Raw genomic sequence first — 22,625 nt, forward strand, 5'->3', positions numbered from 1 at the left:
GAGTCACTGGATTAGAGGGATGTGGGTTACAAACAGGCCCGGAGTCAGATTGCCTTGGTTTTATATTCTCATGTTTCTCCTGACTGTAGCCTTGTAGTTATCACACCTACGTGGATCTCGTTTTCCTCATATGTAAAGTGGTAATTGCTGTACTTGCCACATGAGGTGGTTGAAAGGATTATGTGACAGGATTTATTGAGCAGTAGGTGCTCTTGACATGTTATGTTCAGGTGGTTGTTGATGCTGTCGGTGTTGATTTGTTGATGTTGAATGGTTAACTCGTTGCCTCCCTGGTGTTAACACTCACGTTGATAGTGTTGACAATAATGTTTTTTCCTCACCGTACTGGGAATTAAACCCAGGAGGGTTTTTACCTCTGAGCTGCATTCATAGGCCTTTGTTACTTTTAACTTTATTTTATGGCAGCCCTCACTAAGTTGCTGAGGCTGGTTTTGAACTTGTGATCCTCCTGCCTAGCCTCTGAGTCACTGGATTATAGGGATGCGCCTCACACCTGGCTCATGTTGATTTTTTGATGTTATTATTGACTAGTTGACATTATTGACATTGGTGTTAATGTTGAGTTGTTGATGACTTGTTGAAAATAGTGTTGATATCATATTGACAAAGTGTTGTCTTCTCTGTTGCCTTGATATTGACATTGGTATTAACTCATTGATGTTATTGTGGCCTTATTTTTGACTCATTAGTGCTATTGTTGACATTGTCATTGATGCTAAGCGCTGTTTCCTTCTTTCTTCCTCACAAGGTGGCTCACTCGATCCTCAAGGCTCACGCCAGAACCTGGCACCACTATGACAGTCAGCATCGCCTGCAGCAGCAGGGGCGTGTGGGCATAGTGCTGAACTCAGACTGGGCAGAGCCCCTGTCTCCAGAGAGACCTGAGGACCTGATAGCCTCTGAGCGCTTCTTGCACTTCATGCTGGGCTGGTTTGCACACCCCATCTTTGTGGATGGAGACTACCCCGCCACTCTGAAGGCTCAGATTCAACAGATAAACAAACAGTGTCCCCAGCCTATGGCCCAGCTCCCTGAATTCACCGAGGCCGAGAAGCAGCTCCTAAAGGGCTCTGCCGACTTTCTGGGCCTGTCACATTACACCTCCCGCCTCATCAGCAAGGCCCAACAAGTCACCTGCATCCCCAGCTATGATAATATCGGAGGTTTCTCCCAACATGTGGACCCTGCATGGCCCCAAACTTCCTCTTCTTGGATTCGCATAGTGCCCTGGGGTATAAGGAGGCTGTTGCGGTTTGTGTCCCTGGAATACACGAGAGGAAAAGTTCCCATCTACCTGGCTGGGAATGGCATGCCCATAGGAGAGAGTGAAGATCTCTTTGATGATTCTTTGAGAGTGGATTACTTCAACCAGTATATCAATGAGGTGCTCAAGGGTAAGGACAATGGATATGCTGGTGATCAGAAGGTGGGAAGTATTTTTCCTCATTAGAGTTCTGTTAATGGAACAAAGATGGTCTCCCAGGGCAATGAAGCCCAAAAAGCAGTATTGGTATCAATAGTGGGGAGTTCTTCACATCATCCTTCTAACTCTATTTCCCTGAAGGCTTATGTCTTTATTCCTGGGTTCTTGTTCCCTAGAACACCACCCTTCTACATTCTGTCCACCTGATTTTTAGCAACCATCAGTTTTATCTTGTTGTTGTTGTACTGAATATTTAACTCAGAGGGCACTTTACCATTGAGAACTCTTTTTATTTGGAGACAGGGTCTTGCTCATTTGCTGAGGCCAGCCTTAACCTTACAATCTTCCTGCCTCAGCCTCCTGAGTAGCTGGGATTATAGGTGCATGCCATGGTACCTAGCAAATCTTACCATTTTTAATACACTTTAAAAACAAATATTGAGGGGCTGGAGTTGTAGCTCCATGGTAGAGCACTTGCCTAGCATGTATGAGGCACTGGGTTCAATCCTCACCATCACATAAAAATAAATAAATAAAAGAAAGGTACTGTGTCCATCCACAGCTAAAAAAAAAATGGAGTGCCTATTATATGCCAGGTATTGTGCAAGACAGTAGAGGTACAATATTGAACAAACATTATTCCTTCCATAGGGAATTCACAGTCTACTGAGAGTCACAGGCAAAGAATTCAAGTGTAGGATGACAAGGTCATGCATGGTGTGAGGACTCTTAGGTGGCACTCCAGCCCATTAACTCTTCCCTCATTGCTCCAGCCACCCTGATAACCATCCCCTTTGACTGGCTATAAAATCTGCATTCCACATGACCTGGTTGACTGGTTCCTACACTTTCACTCTTACCTAACATACCAGTTCATATGTCTTTTTATTCCTAATGAGAAAAGATGGCAAATGGGTTTCCTCTCACAAGTCAGTCATGATCCCTGGTAGTGAGTGGCTGGCTGGCTGACCACAGGGCTGTGCTGACAAGGTTAGGAGACTGTCTAAATTCAGAGAGAAAGTCAATTGGTGAGACCTGAGGGGTTAGGCACCCTCTGCCCCTCACTGGGACACATCTCAGTGTTAGCTACAATTCTGTTTTTCTTTTTAAATGATCTTGGAATTCCTTTGAGACATTATCTCAAGGATCCTTGAAATAGCTTTGTCCAGTAAAGACAGGGGATACTCTCCTCACAGGACAACTGCAAAAACCCATGCTTTGAGAGACTGACACCCCCAAACAGGCAGTGATTTGAACCAGAAGCTTTATTTCTGGCTCAGTTCCTCCCTCTGCCCACTAAGCTGTAATGATTTTATCCATCCTTGTGTCCCCAGAGCCTAGCATAGACCTTGAACAAAGTCCGTGCTTACTAACTTATTTATTGAATGAACAGTGTTTTCTACCTCTTATGCAAGCAGTTTGTTAGTTGAGAGGTTTGTATAGCTTGAAAACAAACGGGCCTCATTCTCCACTGGCTCCAAGCTAGAGCCCTCTACAGCCATTATCTTTTTACTTTGGCTCTGGTTTTTGGTTGATTTACTAGATCATTTGGCAAATTGACGGTGAGTGAGGCTGCTGTAACGAATTACCCAGACTTGGTGGCTTAAAATAACAGAAATGTATTATCCCCCAGGTCTAGAATCAGGAAGTCTAAAACTGAGGTCTCAGTAGGGCTGCTTTCCCTCTTAAACCTGTAATAGAGATTCCTTCCCTTGCTCTCTGCAGATTCTGGTGGCTCCAGGTATTCCGTGTCTTGTGGATACAGGACTCTAATCCCTGCCTCCAGCTTCACATGACCTTCTCCTGTTGTCATGCTTATTGTCAGGATTAGGGTTTACCGAGTTAACCCAGAATGACCTCGTCTTGAAACTGTAGATTACCTGGGGTTAGGACTTGAATGTATCTTTTGGCAGACCACCATTTAACCTACTGTACCAGGGAATAAATTTCTTTAGTCTTTTTTTTTAACATAGCATGTGTCATCATTTTATGCCAATATTACTAAATGTAAATAGGGAAGAACAAAAACAGTTTAAAAAATTCAGGGCTGGGGTGTGGATCAGTGCTTGCCTGGCATGCAGGGGGCACTGGGTTTGATCCTCAGCACCACATAAATGTAAAGATGTTGTGTCCACCTAAAACTAAAAAATAAATATTAAAAAAAAATTAAGGCCGGCTCAGTGGCACATGACTGTAATCCTTGTGCTCATTCTGGAAGAGGAAAAAGAATTAAATTTGAGGGGTAAACAAAGTCACCTCCAAAATTTTCAAGTCAGGAGAAAAAAATTTTAAAGCAACACTAGTAACAGAGTTTACTTATATTTTTTTTCAATAATGATTATTTTAAAATAACCCTAATTTCTGTCTCCTTCGCAGCCATCAAGGAGGATGCAGTGGATGTCCGTTCTTACATTGCTCGTTCCTTCCTTGACGGCTTTGAAGGCTCCTCTGGTTACAGCCAGAGATTCGGGCTGTACCATGTCAATTTCAATGACAGCAGCAAACCAAGGACTCCCAGGAAATCAGCTTACTTTTTCACCAGCATCATTGAAAAGAATGGTTTCCTCGCCCCAGTAGTAAAAAGACTGCCTCCTCCTAAAACAGCAGACTTCCCCTCCAAGGCCAAAGCTTTCACTTTTCCATCTGAGGTGCCCTCCAAGGCTAAAGTAGTTTGGGAAAAGTTCTCCAAACAACCTAAGTTTGAAAGAGACTTTTTCTATCATGGCACCTTCCGGGATGACTTTCTGTGGGGCGTGTCCTCTTCAGCCTATCAAATCGAAGGAGCTTGGGACGCTGATGGCAAAGGCCCCAGCATTTGGGATAACTTTACTCATACTCCAGGGAACAACGTGAAAGACAATGCCACTGGAGACATAGCCTGTGACAGTTATAACAATCTGGATGCGGATCTGAATATGCTTCGGACTTTGAAGGTGAAGGCCTATCGCTTCTCCATCTCCTGGTCTCGGATTTTCCCAACTGGGAGAATCGACTCTGTCAACACTCATGGTGTCAATTACTACAACAGGCTGATCAATGGTTTGGTGGCAAGCAACATCTCTCCCATGGTAACACTATTTCATTGGGACCTGCCCCAGGCCCTCCAGGATATTGGAGGCTGGGAGAATCCGTCCTTGATTGAGTTGTTTGACAGCTATGCAGACTTCTGTTTCCAGACATTCGGTGACAGAGTCAAATTCTGGATGACCTTTAATGAGCCCACGTTCCAGGCATGGTTGGGTTACGGCACAGGAGAATATCCCCCGAATGTGCAGGACCCAGGATGGACACCTTACAGGGTTGCCCATACAGTCATCAAGGCTCACGCCAGAGTCTATCACACTTATGATCAGAAATACCGGCAGGAGCAGAAGGGGGTCATCTCACTGAGCCTTAGTGCCCACTGGGCAGAACCCAAGTCACTAGGGATCCCAAGAGATGTAGAAGCAGCTGACCGAATGCTACAGTTCTCCCTGGGCTGGTTTGCCCATCCCATTTTTAGGAACGGAGACTATCCTGATGCCATGAAGTGGAAAGTGGGGAATAGGAGTGAACTACAACACTTGGCCAGCTCCCGCCTGCCCAGCTTCACTGAGGAAGAGAAGGCATACATCAGGGGTACAGCCGATGTCTTCTGCCTCAACACCTACTCGTCCAAAATCGTGCAGTACAAAACAACCAGGCTAGACCCACCCTCCTACGAAGATGACCAGGAGCTGACTGATGAGGTGGACCCTTCATGGACTGCCACGGCAATGAACCCAGCCGTGCCCTGGGGGATACGGAGACTGCTGAATTGGATCAAGGAAGAATATGGTGACATCCCCATTTACATCACAGAAAATGGAGTGGGGCTATCAAATCCAGCAGTAGAAGACATCGATAGGATATTTTACCACAAAACCTATATCAATGAAGCTTTGAAAGGTATGTGAGGGTTCAGTTCATCTTATAAAATCTGTATGTCGTGTGCCTGAAATGTTTTGGCAGCGTGCTTTCACAGTCTCACTTTTATGCCCTAACTCCATATATTCCTTTCCTGTTCGGGAGTTACACATCCATTGACAAGCTGGGGGAAAAAGTTATGATCCTTTCCCCAGGAAAAATGTACAAATGTATATACACATAATCCCCCCCCAAAGAATATTTTCATTAGTCCATTTATTCATTATTGAGCAATTACTTGATTGATAAGTTCTATTTTAGATGCTGGGGATGCAGCAGGGAACAAAACATAAATTTCTGCCCTCATGGAGTTTCCATTTACCTCAGAACAACACCAATAATAACAAAAACCCTTCTTCTTTAAATGCAAACACCTGTGCTTCTGAAGTGGACTGAGGTCTTGAATTCAGGACATGCCTCTTTTTCTTAACAAAATAATTTGATTTTGCAAAGATCAGTCATTAATACTGTAAGGTTATCTGAGATGGCAAAAAGTAAGATCCACAAGGTGTTTGGCTCTTAGAGCTTATGTTACTTTGTGTACAAGTTGATAGTTTAGGGTTGAGGAACCAGCACTTGGCAGAGATCCTGCCTCTTGATGTAAAGCTCTCCTCTTCTCTTTGGGATGTTCCCAGCCTACAGACTGGATGGTGTAGACCTTCGAGGGTATTCTGTCTGGTCTCTGATGGACAACTTTGAGTGGCTGTTTGGCTACACAGTCAAGTTCGGACTGTACCACGTTGACTTCAATGACACGAACAGGCCTCGCACAGCAAGAGCCTCAGCCAAGTACTACACAGAGGTCATTACCAACAATGGCATGCCACTGCCCAAAGAGGATGAATTCCTATACGGACAGTTTCCAGAGGGCTTCATCTGGAGTACATCATCTGCTGCATATCAGGTGGGGAGCCGAGAGCCCATCAATACTATGACCACATCCCCAAATCCCTGCCCCTGCCAGATCCTGGGGGTCCAGCTTCTTTACTTCCCCAAATTTGGTTAGACCAGCATGGTTAGTCTGTGCTGAGATGGGTGCTTGTAGAGCCAGGAGCAGGGAGAGCCTGGACGCCAACACAGGTAAAGACATGTGCGTATTATGCAGAGTCTTGCTGGACGTTTCTCTTCCTTATCTGGTCCTTCCAAGCAGGCAGGTTACCCAGTTTGCTTCTAAACCTGGGTCTGGGATTTTTCTGATGATCTAACATGAGACTGTTACCTTATTTAAGCCACATGAGGCTCAACCAAAGATATGATGGTTTTATTATTTATTTATTTATTTATGGAATAATGAAAGATAAAGGGCGGTGAATGCCTTGCTGGGAAGTTAGTAGTGGGTCTCTACCTCTATTTATCTTCTCTGATACAGTAATGGGCATTCTGGACCTGGGCAAGGTGCTGAGCCTGTGAGGATTTTCTACATGACTATCACTGCTGAAAATATTTCAGGAAGATGAGGGTTAGCTACTCCCAGATGACTGCGTTACCGAGTGATAAAGGAAAGTCTCAGGCCAAATTCTGCTAGATATTTATCAGCTAAGTTAATTTGTGGAAAAACATAAAAAAAAAGTTCAAGGAAACCCCAGATCTCAGTCCTCTTAGTACTCTGGTCAACACCAGAACACAAAATATTCACTTGAGAGAATGCCAAGAGGCTGGATCCTGCTAAATCAGGCAACCCTCTGTCAGAGGTTTCTCATTAGGGGCTGACTGATATTTTTTATGAATGATTCCTTGTCATGGGGACTCTCGTGTACACTATAGGATGTTCAGCAGCATCTGTGGCTTCTACACAGTAGATGCCAGTAGAATCTCCACAGCTCCCAGCCCCTCCTGGCCCCATGCCCATTGTAATAACTGAAGCTTTCCAAACACTTGTACAGACATTTCTAACTGTTCCCTTGAGGGCAAAATGACCCAGGGAGAACCACTGTCCCCTGGGTTTACAAGGGACACAGGAAGGACTAGATTTCTCCAAGGCTACAAGCCTTGTTAACTTCTCAGACCCTGTCTTGCAACGATAGGGCATGACTTGAAAACATTTTAGCCACCTCACATCTTGAATTTTGAGTTGTCATTGAGTGTCCATTTCCATTCATCATGGCAGTCAAAAGGCATAGTTGTCACCATTTGTGACACTGAATATTCTGATGAGCAAAGTGTGGGTATGAATCAGGAAGGATGAGAAGCACTTATAGTTTGGGCTGTCAGCGCTTCTCAGCCATAAGCCTAGAGCACCAGTCGTCTTCCCTTCAGGACTGTGTATTCTTTTTTATTTTTTAATGTTTATTTTTTAGTTGTAGTTAGACACAATACCTTTGTTTTACTTATTTATTTACTTTTTATGTGGTGCTGAGGATCGAACCCAGGGCCTTGCATGCACTAGGCAAGCTCTCTACAGCTGAGCCACAACCCCAGCCCCAGGACTGTGTATTCTTTAAAAAAACAAAAACAAAAACAAAAACTTTTATTGGTAAATCTTTACAGACATAGAGAAAAGTTGCAAAAATAGTAGACTCCCATATACCTTTTCCCAGACTCCTCAATTCTTTATATCTTACCATATTTACTTATCTCTATGTATGTACACATGTATATATGTGTGCATGTGTATTTTTACAAATACATGTGTATTATATTGAAATTTATTTTATTACTTGAATACAAATAGTCATCTACCAGGATTTTCTACCATAAAATCAATAATATCTATTTCATACTTAGAAGCATTTTGTGGGGAGCTTCTTGGAGACTGTAAATATGTCCCTCATCAAATTTTACCCACTAGAGCTGGGGTTGTGGCTCAGCGGTAAAGTGTTCGCCTAGCACGTGCGAGGCCCTGGGTTCAATCCTCAGTATCACATATAATAAATAAAATAAAGGTATTGTATCCAACTACAATTAAAAAATAAACATTTAAAAAAATTTACCCACTAGTTTTAGGAACTGCTAATACTGTTTGCTTGAATCAATTATTACCATAATGATTAACAAATAGTGATTTTTTTCAAATTCCATCATTCCTTTTATATTTATTAGGTGACAATCTTTTTTCTCTTATCTATTTACTATATTATGTATATATCAATATATGTCAGTATACATAGTGATGCTGTATATGTAAATACACATATTGATATATATTTACATATATATCATTGTTATGACCTTGTTGAATCCTATTTTATCCAATGGATTATACTTTTTACTTACTTATTAATTTAATTTTAGTACTGGGGATTGAACCCTTGGGCACCTTACCACTGACCTATATCTACAGCTCTTTGGTTTTTTTTCAGTGTCTAGTTTGAGACAGGGTCTTGTTGCTGAGGCTGACTTAAACTTGTGATCCTCCTTCTTCAGCTTCCTGAGTTGCTGGGATTATAGGCATCTACCACTGTACCTGACTCATTATTTAGATGCTCAAATTGTCCCAAATTTTTCCAGGGGGGGTGGCTTTTAGCTGGATCCTACACATTTTTTCTTTGCTTTGCTTTTGTTTTTGGCTGTGTTACGGATTAAACCCAGGGCCTTGGGCATGCTAGGCAAGTGCTCTATTAGCTCTGGATCCTACATCCTTTTGACATGGCCCATGTCAATCACTTCTCATCTTGCACCTTTTCTGCTCCAGCCTTTATCCAGCCTTTTCTACAATGACTCCTGGCTCCTTTAAGTGGAGCATGGTATTTAGAAACCATGATCTAGACACTGAATTTGCTCACTATTTGGGGGTGTCATTTCTAGGCCCTCTCAAGAACAGAGCCAGGAAATATAAGTACATATACACACACAGATTTATGTATATTTCTGCACTCACCTGTATATACTAAAACCATGAATTCACACCATTATCATCAATATCAGTCCAACTCCATAGGGTCAATGCTAGCCTTTTCATTTTCTGTATTTGTATTTTTGCTTTCTGGTGCTGAGAAATCTAGCTTTGAGTATATTCGATATAGTTCATTCGATTTGTTCATCTCACTGCATTACCTAATCTTCCTCCCAGACCACCATACACACTGATAGCTTATTTACGTGGTGGGTGCTCTCCCAGCCAATCCTGAATGGACATTCAGTGTGATGGTGATACATTTGTACAGAAAGCTATAGGAGTTCAGAAACTGGAGGGATAGTGAGAGAAGGCTCCCAGAGGAGGTGATGTTGAGAAACACCTGACTTGGGTTTACCCTCCTGACAGGAATTTGCAAATTGACTGAATGACTTAATTTGACCATATCTTGTCATCTTAAGATCGAAGGTGCATGGAGAGCAGATGGCAAAGGACTTAGTATTTGGGACACATTTTCTCACACACCACTGAAGATTGAGAATGATGACAATGGAGATGTGGCCTGTGACAGTTATCACAAGATTGCTGAGGATTTGGTCGCCCTGAAGAATCTGGGTGTATCCCACTATCGTTTTTCTATATCCTGGACTCGCATCCTCCCTGATGGAACCACCAAGTACATCAATGAAGCAGGCCTGAACTACTATGAGCGGCTAATTGATGCACTGCTGGCTGCCAACATCCAGCCCCAGGTGAGGGTGGGCCTTCATCAAGCCCTGAAAAGGCCCACATAGAGGAGTGAGGAACTGTTATTATAAATGAAATGTTATTGTAAATGAAATGCTATTTTCAAATTTAATTTTTGAATTGTCCAAAAACTCACATGGCATTTTCTTTCCAACCTTGACCCCCCTTCTCAGGTTTAGCAACATTTTTATGTAGGTGCATCTAATGTCAGTGATTTCCCATGGAAAGATAATTGTTGGAACTATCAATTCGGTTTTCCCACAGGTGACCCTGTACCACTGGGACCTGCCTCAGGCGCTTCAAGATGTTGGAGGCTGGCAGAATGAGACCATTGTGCAGCGGTTTAAAGAGTATGCAGATGTGCTTTTCCAGAGGCTGGGAGACAAGGTGAAATTTTGGATCACACTGAATGAGCCCTATGTCATTGCTTACCAAGGCTATGCCATTGGGACAGGAGCACCAGGTAAATGTCCTACACCTATCTTCTCAGCTCTTTGGAACATGGGCTTCTTTGCACCTTGAAGACATGAAATCCAGGTGACAGGGGAGGACATGGCTATAAAAGCCCCATGGCAGTGTCTCAGAAACCCTGCCTCCTGCTCAAGGCTGCAGAGGTTTCCTTTCTTTTTTTGGGGGGGGGGGCGGGGTGGAGGAGTACTAAGGGGCACTCAACCACTGAGCCACATACCCATCCTTATTTTTTATTTTATTTTGAGACAGGGTCTCACTGAGTTACTTAGTAACTTGCAATCCTCCTGCCTCTTGAGCCATTGGGATTACAGGCATGCACCACAGTGCCCAACCTGTAGAGGTTTCCCTTCTGGCACCACATTTGCTAAACACAAATATCACATCTTGGTACCTCAAGATGACTTCATTTCTTTGCTCTGTGAATCTGACCTGCCTCGGAGGGAAGTTCTTTCAAATTGGGATGTGGCAGATTGTTGTAGAGAGGGGCAATTCCTCAGGCTGCACAGATTCATGTCTATTGCTCATAATCCCCAAATCCTGAAGATTCTAGTTACTGATTTTGGCTGACTGAGCCCATTTAATCTTAGTGAAGTCTCACCTGAGCCCACATGAGCTTACCTCACAGTGTGAGCACTCCTGAGTTCAGTGGAGTTACCACTGTGCTTGATTATGGAGAGTTGTCTTGGGCCCTGGTAGAGTGGTGCTATATCCTGGTTTGTATATACAAACGTTATAGACAATATTTCTAAAATTAAACAAACAAAAAAAAACTAAACATTTAATTCCAAAACACATGGGACCACGAGGGCTTTGAACAGGGACTGTGAACCTGTTTTTGCCTCTTATAAAACATCCAACTTCTCTTTCCTTGGATTCTAAGCTGATGAGAGTAAATTTGTGTTCTTCTTTGTGATTCCTCCAAATCATGTGTAAGAGCTGGAAAGAGCCATGGGGAGATGGCTCAGATCATCAGATCATCAACTGGGCCTTGGTTGGCATTTTAGTTTGGGCAGCCTTTCCCATAGGATTTGCTCTCAGTCATCTTCTTATCAGCTGCTTGCATTTGCTATGTTCTCCCATCTGGGTCCCCAGAGAGCTCTGAGACGTAACTCCTAAGGCACACGCTGTTGTGTGTATTCTGCTTGAGACATACCAGCCATTCTTTTAGGGGAGAGAGAGTCAGAAGCCAACATTCATCAAGTGCCTTCCCTTTGCCAGACATACTGGGTGCTTCACATACAAGGGACACACAAAGTCAACAACTTTCCTTCTCACCATCACTCTCTGATGCCCATTCTAGTGAGGAAGAAACTAAGGCTGAATTACTTGCTCAAAGTGACAGGGCATCTAGTAAGAGGTAGAACTAGGATTTGAATTTGTCTTCCTAATGCCAAATCTTTCTCCCAAACACAGAGGGACTTTTGTATGCAGGGAATAACTCCCTTGGTCATGCTCATTCTGTTGACATGTGTCTGTTTCCAGGAATCGTCTCTGACACTGCTCCCTACATTGCTGGCCACAACCTAATAAAGTCTCATTCCGAGGTCTGGCATCTGTACAATGATGTGTACCGCGCCCAGCAAGGTGGCATTATTTCCATCACCATCAGCAGTGACTGGGCTGAGCCCAGGGACCCCTCCAACCAGGAGGATGTGGAGGCAGCCAGAAGACATGTTGAGGTCTGGATTCCTTCTGGACAGTGTTCACTCTTATCTGTTTTCCTCTCTTGTAGTGGACCAATGGAAACAGAATTACACTGGGAATCAAAAATTTAGGATCTAGGCTCAGTTTTGCTATTACCCGATTTTGTGAGCTTGGGGAAACCATCTAACTTTCTATACCTTAGTTTTTTTTTTTAACCTGTCAATTAGAGATGCCCTACCTATCTTGTAGGTTTGTTGTGATAAAAGGTAACCCAACTTCTTATCACATTTAAGTCCTAAACATTTATTTGTACATGTGGTCTTTCCTGAATATAACACTGATTTGAAGCCATTATAGAAAGAAATCCCATCTCTTCAATCTCTCTGCATTGTCTTTAGTGGCCAACAGATCTGGGGCTGCACACTTCTCTTGGTGTTGCATCTATTTTTATTTGTTCCAGCCTAAGAATTCCTTTAATTGGGGGCTTTAGATTCTGTAAAACTCATTAGTAAATACCATGAGTTTAAGTCAAGGATGTCCATCTTGGTTGTGGAATCTTGCCCCTGGAAAATAGCAACACCAGTAGTAAGTTGATGGTAACATGGCCCACTGCATTTCCATATGGCTCCTGACAAGAAAGTGGGGGTGAAGAATGGCCCTCATTCATGGGACAGCTTTCTCCCTGGATCCTGCTAGCACCCCTGAATTAGAAGGTACCAAGTCTTGGTATCAAAGGCAGGCATGGGTCTCCATCCTCCACATTGTTTCCCACTTTTGGTTCTGCAGAGGAGTCCTTCATTTCAGAATCATAGCACTAGTAAATTAGAGCAGTAATTTTACCCCCTGAAGTCAAAATCCCAAACCTCAGGAAATGTTAAGACTGTAGTATCACTAGATTGCACCATTTGTTGGGGAACTGTAGTACTGCAGCTCAGCACTACATCAGACACATCTCCTGTTAGTCAGCTTCCTCAAAAGGTCCAATTTGTTACCCTACAGTGCACTGTACCAGGGTATATGTGTGTTCTAAGCCTCATCTCAGACTGAGTGGAAGGCTGCCCTCGCCCCACATTCTAGAATAAAGAAGCCTCTTAAGCTCTCTAGCATTATATATTTTAGTGCCATGTATCCTCTTAATAAGGATGGCTTAGACCTTATTAAAGAAAATAGGTTTTCGGTGGAGGTGGATATAGTTCAGTGGTCGAGTGAATGCTTAGCTTGCATGAGACCCTTGGGTTTGATACCCAGTACATGTGTGCGCACATACACACACACACAAAGGTTGAACAGATCCCCACTTTGGAGGGGAGGATACTTTTTTGGGGGTATTAAACCTAGAGGTTCTTCACCATCGAACACATCCCTGGCCCTTTTTATTTTTATTTTGAAACAAGACCTTACTAAGTTGCTGAGGCTAACTTCAATTTTGCAATCCTCCTGCTTCCACCTCCAGGGTTGCTGGATTACAGGTATGTGCCACAGGGCTTTGAACCTAAAGTCCATAAAGCAACCTGGGCAGCCAGGAAAGAATTGCAATTCAGCTGGGTACGGTGGCGCATGCCTGTACAGTGACTCAGGAGGATGAGCAGGAGATCAAAGCCAGCTTCAGCAATGGAGAGGTGCTAAGCAACTCAGTGAGCCTCTGTCTCTAAATAAAATACAAAATAGGGCTGGGAATGTGGCTCAGGGGTTGAGTGCCCCTGAGTTCAATCCTTGGTACACACACACACACACACACACACACACACAAATTGCAACTCAGCCCTTCTCAGAAACTTCTGGTTGATCTTTGATAAGGATCAAGTTATTAGTTCAACTGCTCTGCAGTAGGAGAGGGAATCAGTGGCCTAGGGGCTTTTGAGTGTCTCCTTCCTTTTCTGTCCAACCCTTCTAAGGACGGCCAGGAAGCACTTGTGAAGAACCAAGGCCAGTGGTCAGTTTTTCCTCCCACTGTAATTACTGAGGACATAGCTCTGTCCTAAGAACCATGCTGTAGCTATGCAAACAGAAGCAGGTAGAAAGACCTGCAGAGACTTATTCAAAACATGCACATACTAGGGAGAGCAGAGCACCAGGTCATGGGAAGGGGAGGTTTTGTAGGCAATGAGCAGGGACACTGCTCTCTCTCAATGACACTTATAATGCTATATATATAAGGCTGACTGTTCCCCACCCCCAACAGTTTATGGGAGGCTGGTTTGCACATCCTATTTTCAAGAATGGAGATTACCATGAGGTGATGAAGACTCGAATCCGTGAGAGGAGCTTGGCAGCAGGACTCACCAAGTCTCGGTAAGGTCTTATGCCCACAGTGGTAAGCGCATGGGTACTGGGGTCAGAGAGGCATGTCTCAGTTAGCTTCTCTCTGAATTTCCTTGCTTGCTGGGAAGATTATATGTGGTGGCATATGTTAAGTTTGTACTTGACAATTATTATACTATTATTGTTATTCTTAGGAACATCCAGGGACTCTGTCCTAAGAGCAGCCATATCTTAGCAATCCTACTAAGTCACTCCAAAGACAAATTGGCCAGCTTATCCGTTCTTATTTCATCACCTTTTGAGTCAATGTGGATAGCAATGGGTAACTGCCCATTCTGTGCATTTTGTCGGCAGAGGTGATTGTTTGAATCAAAGTATCCCCACTTCCTGGTCCACCCCACTTCTTGTCAAGGAAGTAATAGCAACAGCAGGAACTACTATCATTTGTTGATCTTCCACTGGTACTTTTGTTCCTAATTTAAAGATGAGTAAACTGAGACACAAAGATCTAGGCAGGAGCTGGACATGGTGGTGAATGCCTGTAATTCCAGTTGCATGGGAGACTGAGACAGGAGAATTGCAAGTTCAAAGTCAGCCTCAGCAAAAATGAGGCACTAAGCAACTCAGTGAGTCCTCTCTCTAAATAAAATACAAAATAGGACTGGGGATGTGGCTAAGTAGTTGAGTGTCTTTAAGTTCAATTGTCAGTACCCCAAAAAAACACATTAAGGCAAGTTCACTCACCTCCTGGGATTCGAAGCCAGGCTGCCTGCCTCCCGGATCCATAGTTTAGGTCTAAGAATCATCCAACTGGTAGAAGTGTAGTGTGTGGAAGGGCACAGAGCGATGGTCACTGGCCTTATGGGAATATACATACTTCATGATAGCTCACAAGGAAGGGTGGTGAAAGGAATTCAGCAGGCATGGGTTCACATACAGCTTTTAAGACTTTTCCCCAAATGCCACCAAAAAGCCCATCTCTGAATGATTAGAAAATCCACTTCTCACTGTATAACGCACTCCTGGCTTGTTTAGGACAATCCTGCTGAGCAGGTTGTGCCTAAAGGTCTGATGTGCTAACTCTGGGCTCCAATAAGCAAGTGAGTAGTCTGGCCCATTCATACAACTTTGTGCTGCAGTCCGGCTGCAGCAAAATAACCAGGGGGGTGACGAGCAACTTGCGTAGATTGATACAGCAGGAGTGGAAGAAGCCGTTTATTGTAGGACAGGAGTGGTATTTATACATTTTACACAGCTTATCTAATTAGCATAAAATTAGATACAGCAGTCAACCAATAAGGAATCTCCACACTTAATGGCTCGGTTTTGTTACTTCACAAACCACTCCCTCTGGCATTTTGCCAGGCACCATGCAGACTTGTTTACAGACTCTAACATTTCTCTGGCAAAATACCAGGTGCCAGCCTGACTTGTTTACAGACCTTAACAACTTTGGTGAGCTGCTACAGGGTTATCTAGGTCAGAGCCCAGTGGGGGCCAACTAAGGAGAAGAGTACAAGTCTGGCTTCTCTAGTTGCTGACAGACCAGCTAGAAGACAGTATTCCCTGGAATTCTATTCTCCAATTTCTTCAGTACAAAGAAAACTCAGATGAGATCAGGGTGTGCAAGATAGACCTAGGAGACTTCCTACATGAGGCAGAACATCAGTCGACAATGACTTGCATTTAGTTGAGTAGAGGTCATTCCACCCAAGAAGTGGGGGTGTGAGTACAAGCCTAGAGGTAAGAATGAAGTGTGTGCTGCTAAAAGTGGGGAGACGGAACTGTAGCAGTGAAGAGATTGGGACTGCGTGGTGGGGGGTCTGGGAAGCCAGGCACAGGGCCTTGGAGTCACAGGCCCTGAGGAGCGAGGATATGAAGATACTGGGCTTTAGTTTTTATGCAGCATTTCAGAAACCCTAGAGAAGGTTGGTTTTGATCCCCTAGGTTAATGATAGCAGAAAAGTCAAGAATGTGTTGAGGTCTAAGCAGGGTAACACCTGGTATATCTAAACCAGAGCACCAGGGTCTCCCTGTCAGCCTGTGTGTGCACTTGGGATATGGGTGAAAGGCTACCCTGTAGATACAAAACACAAGTGTGTGGTAGTCAATTTTCATAGAAAAGTTTCCTCATTTAGAAAACATGGAAACCAAGTCCCAGGTACATGTTAAGCCCAAACATCTATTACTCAATTTGTAAAAATATTCCCTCACGAATTAAGGAGACTTTAGAGAAAAGACGCCTGAACAAACCAACAGCAAAAACAGATGAACTTTAAAAAAACAAGGAAATACAAGTTATGAGAGAGAACTTTATGAACAAATAGTCTTGAGATATGTACCTCAGATGTTTTTGATTTTGAAATTTATCACAGATGGTACATATCAGAATTTGCATGTTAATGCTGGAAGAAAATACACTGTGTGTGGCCCTGCAGCAGGAGCTTATAAAAGGGCAGTGAGGTTGTGGGTGAGAGGAGCCTACTTGGCCACTCCTACCTGCCAGCAGCCTCTAGCCATGGTCAAGTGCCTGGAATCCAGAGCGACCCCTCATAACATAAGGGGGTTTCCATAAAGGTGATTCTTCCTAAAAGTCCCTCACCCTTAATGCCTCATTTCACCCACCCAGGCTCCCAGAGTTTACTGAGAGTGAGAAGAGGAGGATCAATGGCACCTATGACTTTTTTGGGTTCAATCAATATACCACCGTCCTAGCCTACAACCTTGATTATCCTCCTACAGTATCTTCCTTTGATGCAGACAGGTAAGTCAGTCAGTCTGTCCCTGAATCTACCTCTTGCTCAAGAGACGAATACCGTCTCAGAAAAGGGCCTCCTGATGCCATATACACAAGTGATGCTTGCTTTTCCTACATGCTTCCCTTAAGCAGAGGTGCTTGGTTTTCAGAAACATTTTCAAGTTTGTTTTTTTTTTCCCTGACAAATTTATCTCACTTCTTAAATTATTTCAGTCAAAATAACAATGAGCTCCCCCACAATCCCATTTCAAGGCAATATCAAACTATTATTCTGTACTACACAAATAGTACAGGTTCATGGAGGAAACATTAGAAAATAAGAATGGGATCACCTGATCCCCTGGTACTGGGGATTGGACCCAGACACACTGTATCATTGAGATAAATCCCAGCCCTTTTTATTTATTTTGAGACAGGATCTCACTAAGTTGCTTAGGGCCTGCCTCACTTAGTTGCTGAGGTTGGCTTTGAACTTGGGATCCTCCTGCCTCAGTCTCCCGTGTCATTGGAATTACAGGTGTGTGCCACCACGTTTCAAAGTTACATGTGGGGAGCATCTACATCTTTTTATACATATTACTTATATAGAAGTATATGACATATAAATTATAACTATTACAATAAGCAGAACTAGTTTCTACATTATTTTGTTCCTTTTCAACAAGCATCTTTCCAAATTAGTACTTCTGAACCTGTTTAGGTTCTTTTTTCAAAAACAAGTCCTTATACCCCTATTACCCCCACTGTATCCTGAAATCACCAGCCAGGCTCTCAGAGAGGGGCTGTCAGTACTCTTGGTGCCTCATCAATCCAGGGACTGTCTCCTCCACAAACTTAACTGAAGCTTACAAAACAGCCCACATTTAGTTCAGCTGAGTAACTCAGGTACTAATAAAACTAAACTTTTTTTCCCTGAAAGATTTGTGTATAAGTATTTAAGTGGTTGGTCTAGAGATGCCCCAGCATGGTGTCTCCCCCCAACCCCCAGCCGATACTCTTTTTTAAGCAGTTCCCTCCCTTGTTCATCACTGGAGAGATACCCGAAGCAGGCCCAAGCCTGTCCGTCCCTGTCACCACACGAATGAAGACTTCCAGTAAGGGTGCCCATGGCATTGACTAGACATAGGTGACTCAGGGAAACCTGTTTTGTTGGGAGACAGGCAGAGCCATTCATATCAGTATGAGGTGACATCTGTGAACAGGGAGCCCATGGAGGGTTAAGCTGCATGGGCAAGACCATTTCTCTGCACAGGTGGAGTGCAGAGAATGGGGAGCAGAAGTGGTTTGACAACAATACATCAATATTGAGTGGGGCAATTAGAATGAGTGAAAGAGATTTTGGGGTGATTGATTCTTCTGGGTTTAGCATGACCCTTAAGTTTAGAAAAACCTAAGGCTTTTCCTCCCATAAATCCTGTTTTGTGTAAAGGGCCTCTGAGGAGTAACAAAACAAAACCTAACCTTTAGTTTTTGAACTCATAGGGGAGTTGCCATAATTGCCGACCCTACTTGGCCAGAATCTGGCTCTGCCTGGCTGAAGATGACACCTTTTGGCTTTAGAAGGATCCTTAACTGGTTAAAGGAGGAGTACAACAATCCTCCAATTTATATAACAGAGAATGGAGTGTCTCAGAGGGAAGAGACAGACCTCAACGACACCGCAAGGATCTACTACCTTCGCAGTTATATTAACGAGGCCCTTAAAGGTAAAACAGACCTACGACTTCTTTCACGTGCATCTTTCACTGTTGGAGACATGGCCAATATCTGCAGGGGAAGGCTAATGCCATATCCCAATGTCAAAGACAAGACAAAGATAAGGCTTCTTGCTCCTACTGGGGCTGGACTCCCCCCCATCCCTTCTTTCCTAGCTCTACATTCAACAGGAAAACCCAGATGCTCAACACTGATTAAACTTAAGTTCTTGGCATGAGTTATTTGTTCCCCTTGATCCTATGCTGGATGGTTCTGAACGTGGCATCCCCAAGAGAAATAGGCTGGGTTGTTGAAATGTAGAGTAGCTTGTTCCTCAAGCAAAACAACTTAGGATGGGACTTACAGGGGGGCAGAAAATGATTCTAAGTGAGCCATGCTAGGCAAGAAGATGGTCAGGAAATCCTTTCCTTCTAGGAGTGTTGGTTTCCTGTAGGGAAGAACACTGACATTCTAAGGCCCTGACCCACACCAGTCTCCTTTGCTGAAAAGAGAGGGGCAACAGATTGTTCAGTGGAGTTAGCTTCGTCTACCTATGTGCCCAACACCCATTTAGGGCTGAGTCTTTATAGAAAGATGTTGGTGGCACTGCAGCTTCACCACAAAGGATTTGCTAACAATCATTAAAAGTAAGGGGCAGCTCTTTTAAAAGATAGGGCCTGGGCTCACTTCACTCTCCAAGTTGGGACACAGGAGACCTGGCAGAGAGGTGCCTTATGAGACAAGGAGAGCTCATGCCTGGGCCTCTGTTTGGACAGCCGTGCAGGATAAGGTGGACCTTCGAGGATACACGGTTTGGAGTTTGTTGGACAACTTCGAGTGGGCCACAGGCTATGTAGAGAGGTTTGGTGTACATTTTGTGAACTACACTGACCCTTCTCGGCCAAGGATCCCCAAAGCATCAGCCAGCTTCTATGCCTCGGTAGTTCGATGCAATGGCTTCCCTGACCCTGCGGCAGGACCCCACCCTTGTCTTCACCAGCCAGAAGGTGAGAGGTGGCTCTGGAGGGATGAAGGGTGAGCGGGAGGGCCTGTTTTCATATAGAGTATTACCTTCCTCTCTGCCACTCCATCTTCATTCATTCAATCAAGATTCATTTGAATGCTCCAGACATCCTTGGAATGCATGAAACAAAGGGCTGGTGTTACACCCAGAAACTATAGAGACCTAATGTAGGAACAAGCAGGTTTAGATTCTTCTTCCAACCCTACCAATAACATGCTGTGCCACCTCAGGCAAAAAACTATAGACAAGTGCTTTAGGCCATTACAAGGATCAAATAAGAGGACTGTGAAAAGCACACTGCAATGGCCCATTGTTTGTTGACTGCATAAGATGTACCATGTAAATGTACCACAGTGCAATTTAGATTACATCCTAATTACTAATAGAAATATTTAAAATATAAAAACTGCCAGCCAGGTGCTGTGGCACATGCCTATAATCCCAGCGGCTTGGGAACCTGAGGCAGGAGGCTCACAAGTTCAAGGGGCAGCTTCAGTTGTCGCAAAAAGGGCTGGGAATGTGGCTCAGCGGTAAACTGCCCCGGTTAAATCCCCAGGAACCTCCCAAGATTTAGAGGTTCTTGAGAGTGAGAGAGAGAGAGAGATAGAGAACTTTTAAAAATAAATATTAATTTTTTAGTTATCGGCGGACACAGCATCTTTGTTTGTATGTGGTGCTGAGAATCGAACCCGGGCCGCATGCATGCCAGGCGGGCGTGCTACCGCTTGAGCCACATCCCCAGCCCCGATTTAGAGGTTCTTAATATACCTCAAGGGATAGGCATCTTCACTGCAGCAACATGCCCATACTGGCTGTGCAGATTTGGGGTACTATGTAGCCCCCCGAACTTCAAAGACTCAACTGGGGCCTCTCTATGGTCCCAGAGATTGGATAACTGTGTATGCACTGAATCACATACTGCCTTCTGTTGTCCTCTCCTAGATGTTGGGCCCACCATCAGCCCAGTGAGAGAGGGAGAGGAGGTCCAGTTCCTGGGGCTGAGTCTCGGCATCATGGAGGCGCAGACAGCTTTGTATGTGCTCTTTTCTCTTATGCTTCTTGGAGTCTGTGGCTTGGCATTTCTGTCATACAAATACTGCAAACGCACCAAGCAAGGAAAAACGCCAACAACCCAACAGGAATTGAGTAAAATCTCTTCATTCTGACAAGTCACCACTTCCCACACTCTGCAAAGCAGGCCTACTTTCTTGATATGCCTTTGCCAGCACCAATCTCCATAAGGTATTGTATTCTGCCCATACCGAACTTCTTCATTAAGGCCTTCTACACTGTCAGAGATGACCTCAACCTTGACTGGACTTTTGAGTTCCTGATTAAAATGGAATTACCTGCATCTTGCCACAGTCTTGGGAATTCATCTGAATGCTAGAGTAGCCCACAGGTGGTTCTTGTGGAAAAGTGCAGATACTGGTCTGTTGTATCCTTGAGTTTTTGAAGATTGAATCATGAGTAAAAACCCTTTTTAGAAGAAATCAATCCTACTGTACAGAATAACTATGATATCATATCGCCCTCTCCAAGTTCTCTGAGCCTTATAATTTTCCTCAGAAAATAAAAAACTGTTCTATGCATTATGTTTTATCTCCTATGTCTGCTTCACCTAAAAAAGGGTCAACAGAAGGTATAAAGTCTCGAGTCATTTAGCACCCTAACTTTCCCAAACCCGACCAAGGCTGTCTGTTTAAATTATACTTCCCCTACTTTCACCTTTTAGATCATCCTGGCTCTCTTACAATATGACTTCTAAGGGCCCGAACTAGGATTTCAAAGTTCAGTGATCTGACCTGGGCTTAGTTAAGACTGTTCCCTTCTTCTCCAATCTAAAATAGTTCTGAACTGCCTTGACCATCCCACATTTCTTGTCTGAAAATGCTATTCCTTCTGCCTAGGATCCCCCATTTTCTGAAAACACCCTCAAGTCAAAAGCAGCTCAAATAATGAGCTTCCTCCTCTGGATGGCTTCCATGAATTCCCCATGCAGATCCTCCCCTCCCCCCACATTATGGTTAGACCACATATTTCATATTTCTCTGCCATTAGACCTAGTCAATGACCATTTCTGTCTTTGGCAAGTACCTGGGAGCAGAGAAAGATATGGTCTTTATCAATCCCCTTGAATGTTCTAAGAGATAACTGCACTGTCAAATACTTACAAAAAAGGTGGGGGTTGCAGAGCTCAATGGTTGAGTTCTTGACTAACAAGTGTTCAAACCTCAGCACCCGAGAAAAAAAAATTTTTAATTGGTTTTAAGAGTGATATGCCCGAGGGCTGGGGTTGTAGCTCAGTGGTAGAAGCATTTCCCTGGTACATGCAAGGCACTGGGTTTGATCCTCAGCAATCCTTATTTAAATAAATAAAGTATTGCATCCATATATAACAACAAAAAAAGTGACATACCTGAAATTTTTTTTCTTGTTATCATCCCTCATCTAAATTATGTCTATGGAAAATTCCTACCAAAATGTTCCAGTTTCATGAGTCCCAACCAGCCAAACTGTATGAGTCAGGTGTACATTTTGTCAGATGCAGTAGTTCTAAAATTGATATTAAAGACATTTCTTAGGCAGAAAGATTCACTATCATTAATCTGACAATTCAACATGACATTTTTTGGGGAGGGATATCAACAACAAAAGTTTCACAAACTTTTAAGAGCTAGGATATAGAATGAAAAAGAATAAACTTTTAAGAGCCAGGATATAGAATGAAAAAGAATACTGTAACATAAAGCTAGTTAAGATAGTTTGGTAGGGGCTGGGATTGTGACTCAGCAGTAGAGTGCTTGCTTCGCATATGTAGGACCCTGGGTTCGATCCTCAG

General features: G+C 43.6%; 1 protein-coding gene across 1 annotated transcript in view; it reads left to right on the top strand.

Moving 5' to 3' along the window:
* The window catches only part of Lct (lactase), a 40,418-nt gene extending 19,469 nt beyond the window's left edge, over positions 1 to 20,949 (top strand). Inside the window, exons 7-17 of the mRNA XM_077110281.1 lie at positions 770 to 1,415; positions 3,821 to 5,371; positions 6,025 to 6,293; positions 9,644 to 9,934; positions 10,194 to 10,392; positions 11,883 to 12,079; positions 14,227 to 14,336; positions 16,936 to 17,070; positions 18,547 to 18,770; positions 19,536 to 19,766; positions 20,726 to 20,949. Of these exons, the coding sequence (XP_076966396.1) occupies positions 770 to 1,415; positions 3,821 to 5,371; positions 6,025 to 6,293; positions 9,644 to 9,934; positions 10,194 to 10,392; positions 11,883 to 12,079; positions 14,227 to 14,336; positions 16,936 to 17,070; positions 18,547 to 18,770; positions 19,536 to 19,766; positions 20,726 to 20,949 (4,077 nt within the window). The remainder of the gene's footprint in view (positions 1 to 769; positions 1,416 to 3,820; positions 5,372 to 6,024; positions 6,294 to 9,643; positions 9,935 to 10,193; positions 10,393 to 11,882; positions 12,080 to 14,226; positions 14,337 to 16,935; positions 17,071 to 18,546; positions 18,771 to 19,535; positions 19,767 to 20,725) is intronic.
* Positions 20,950 to 22,625: the final 1,676 nt, after the last annotated feature.

The sequence above is a fragment of the Callospermophilus lateralis genome, chromosome 9 (genome assembly GCF_048772815.1).
Source record: "Callospermophilus lateralis isolate mCalLat2 chromosome 9, mCalLat2.hap1, whole genome shotgun sequence".
In the NCBI taxonomy this organism is placed as follows: Eukaryota; Metazoa; Chordata; class Mammalia; order Rodentia; family Sciuridae; genus Callospermophilus; species Callospermophilus lateralis.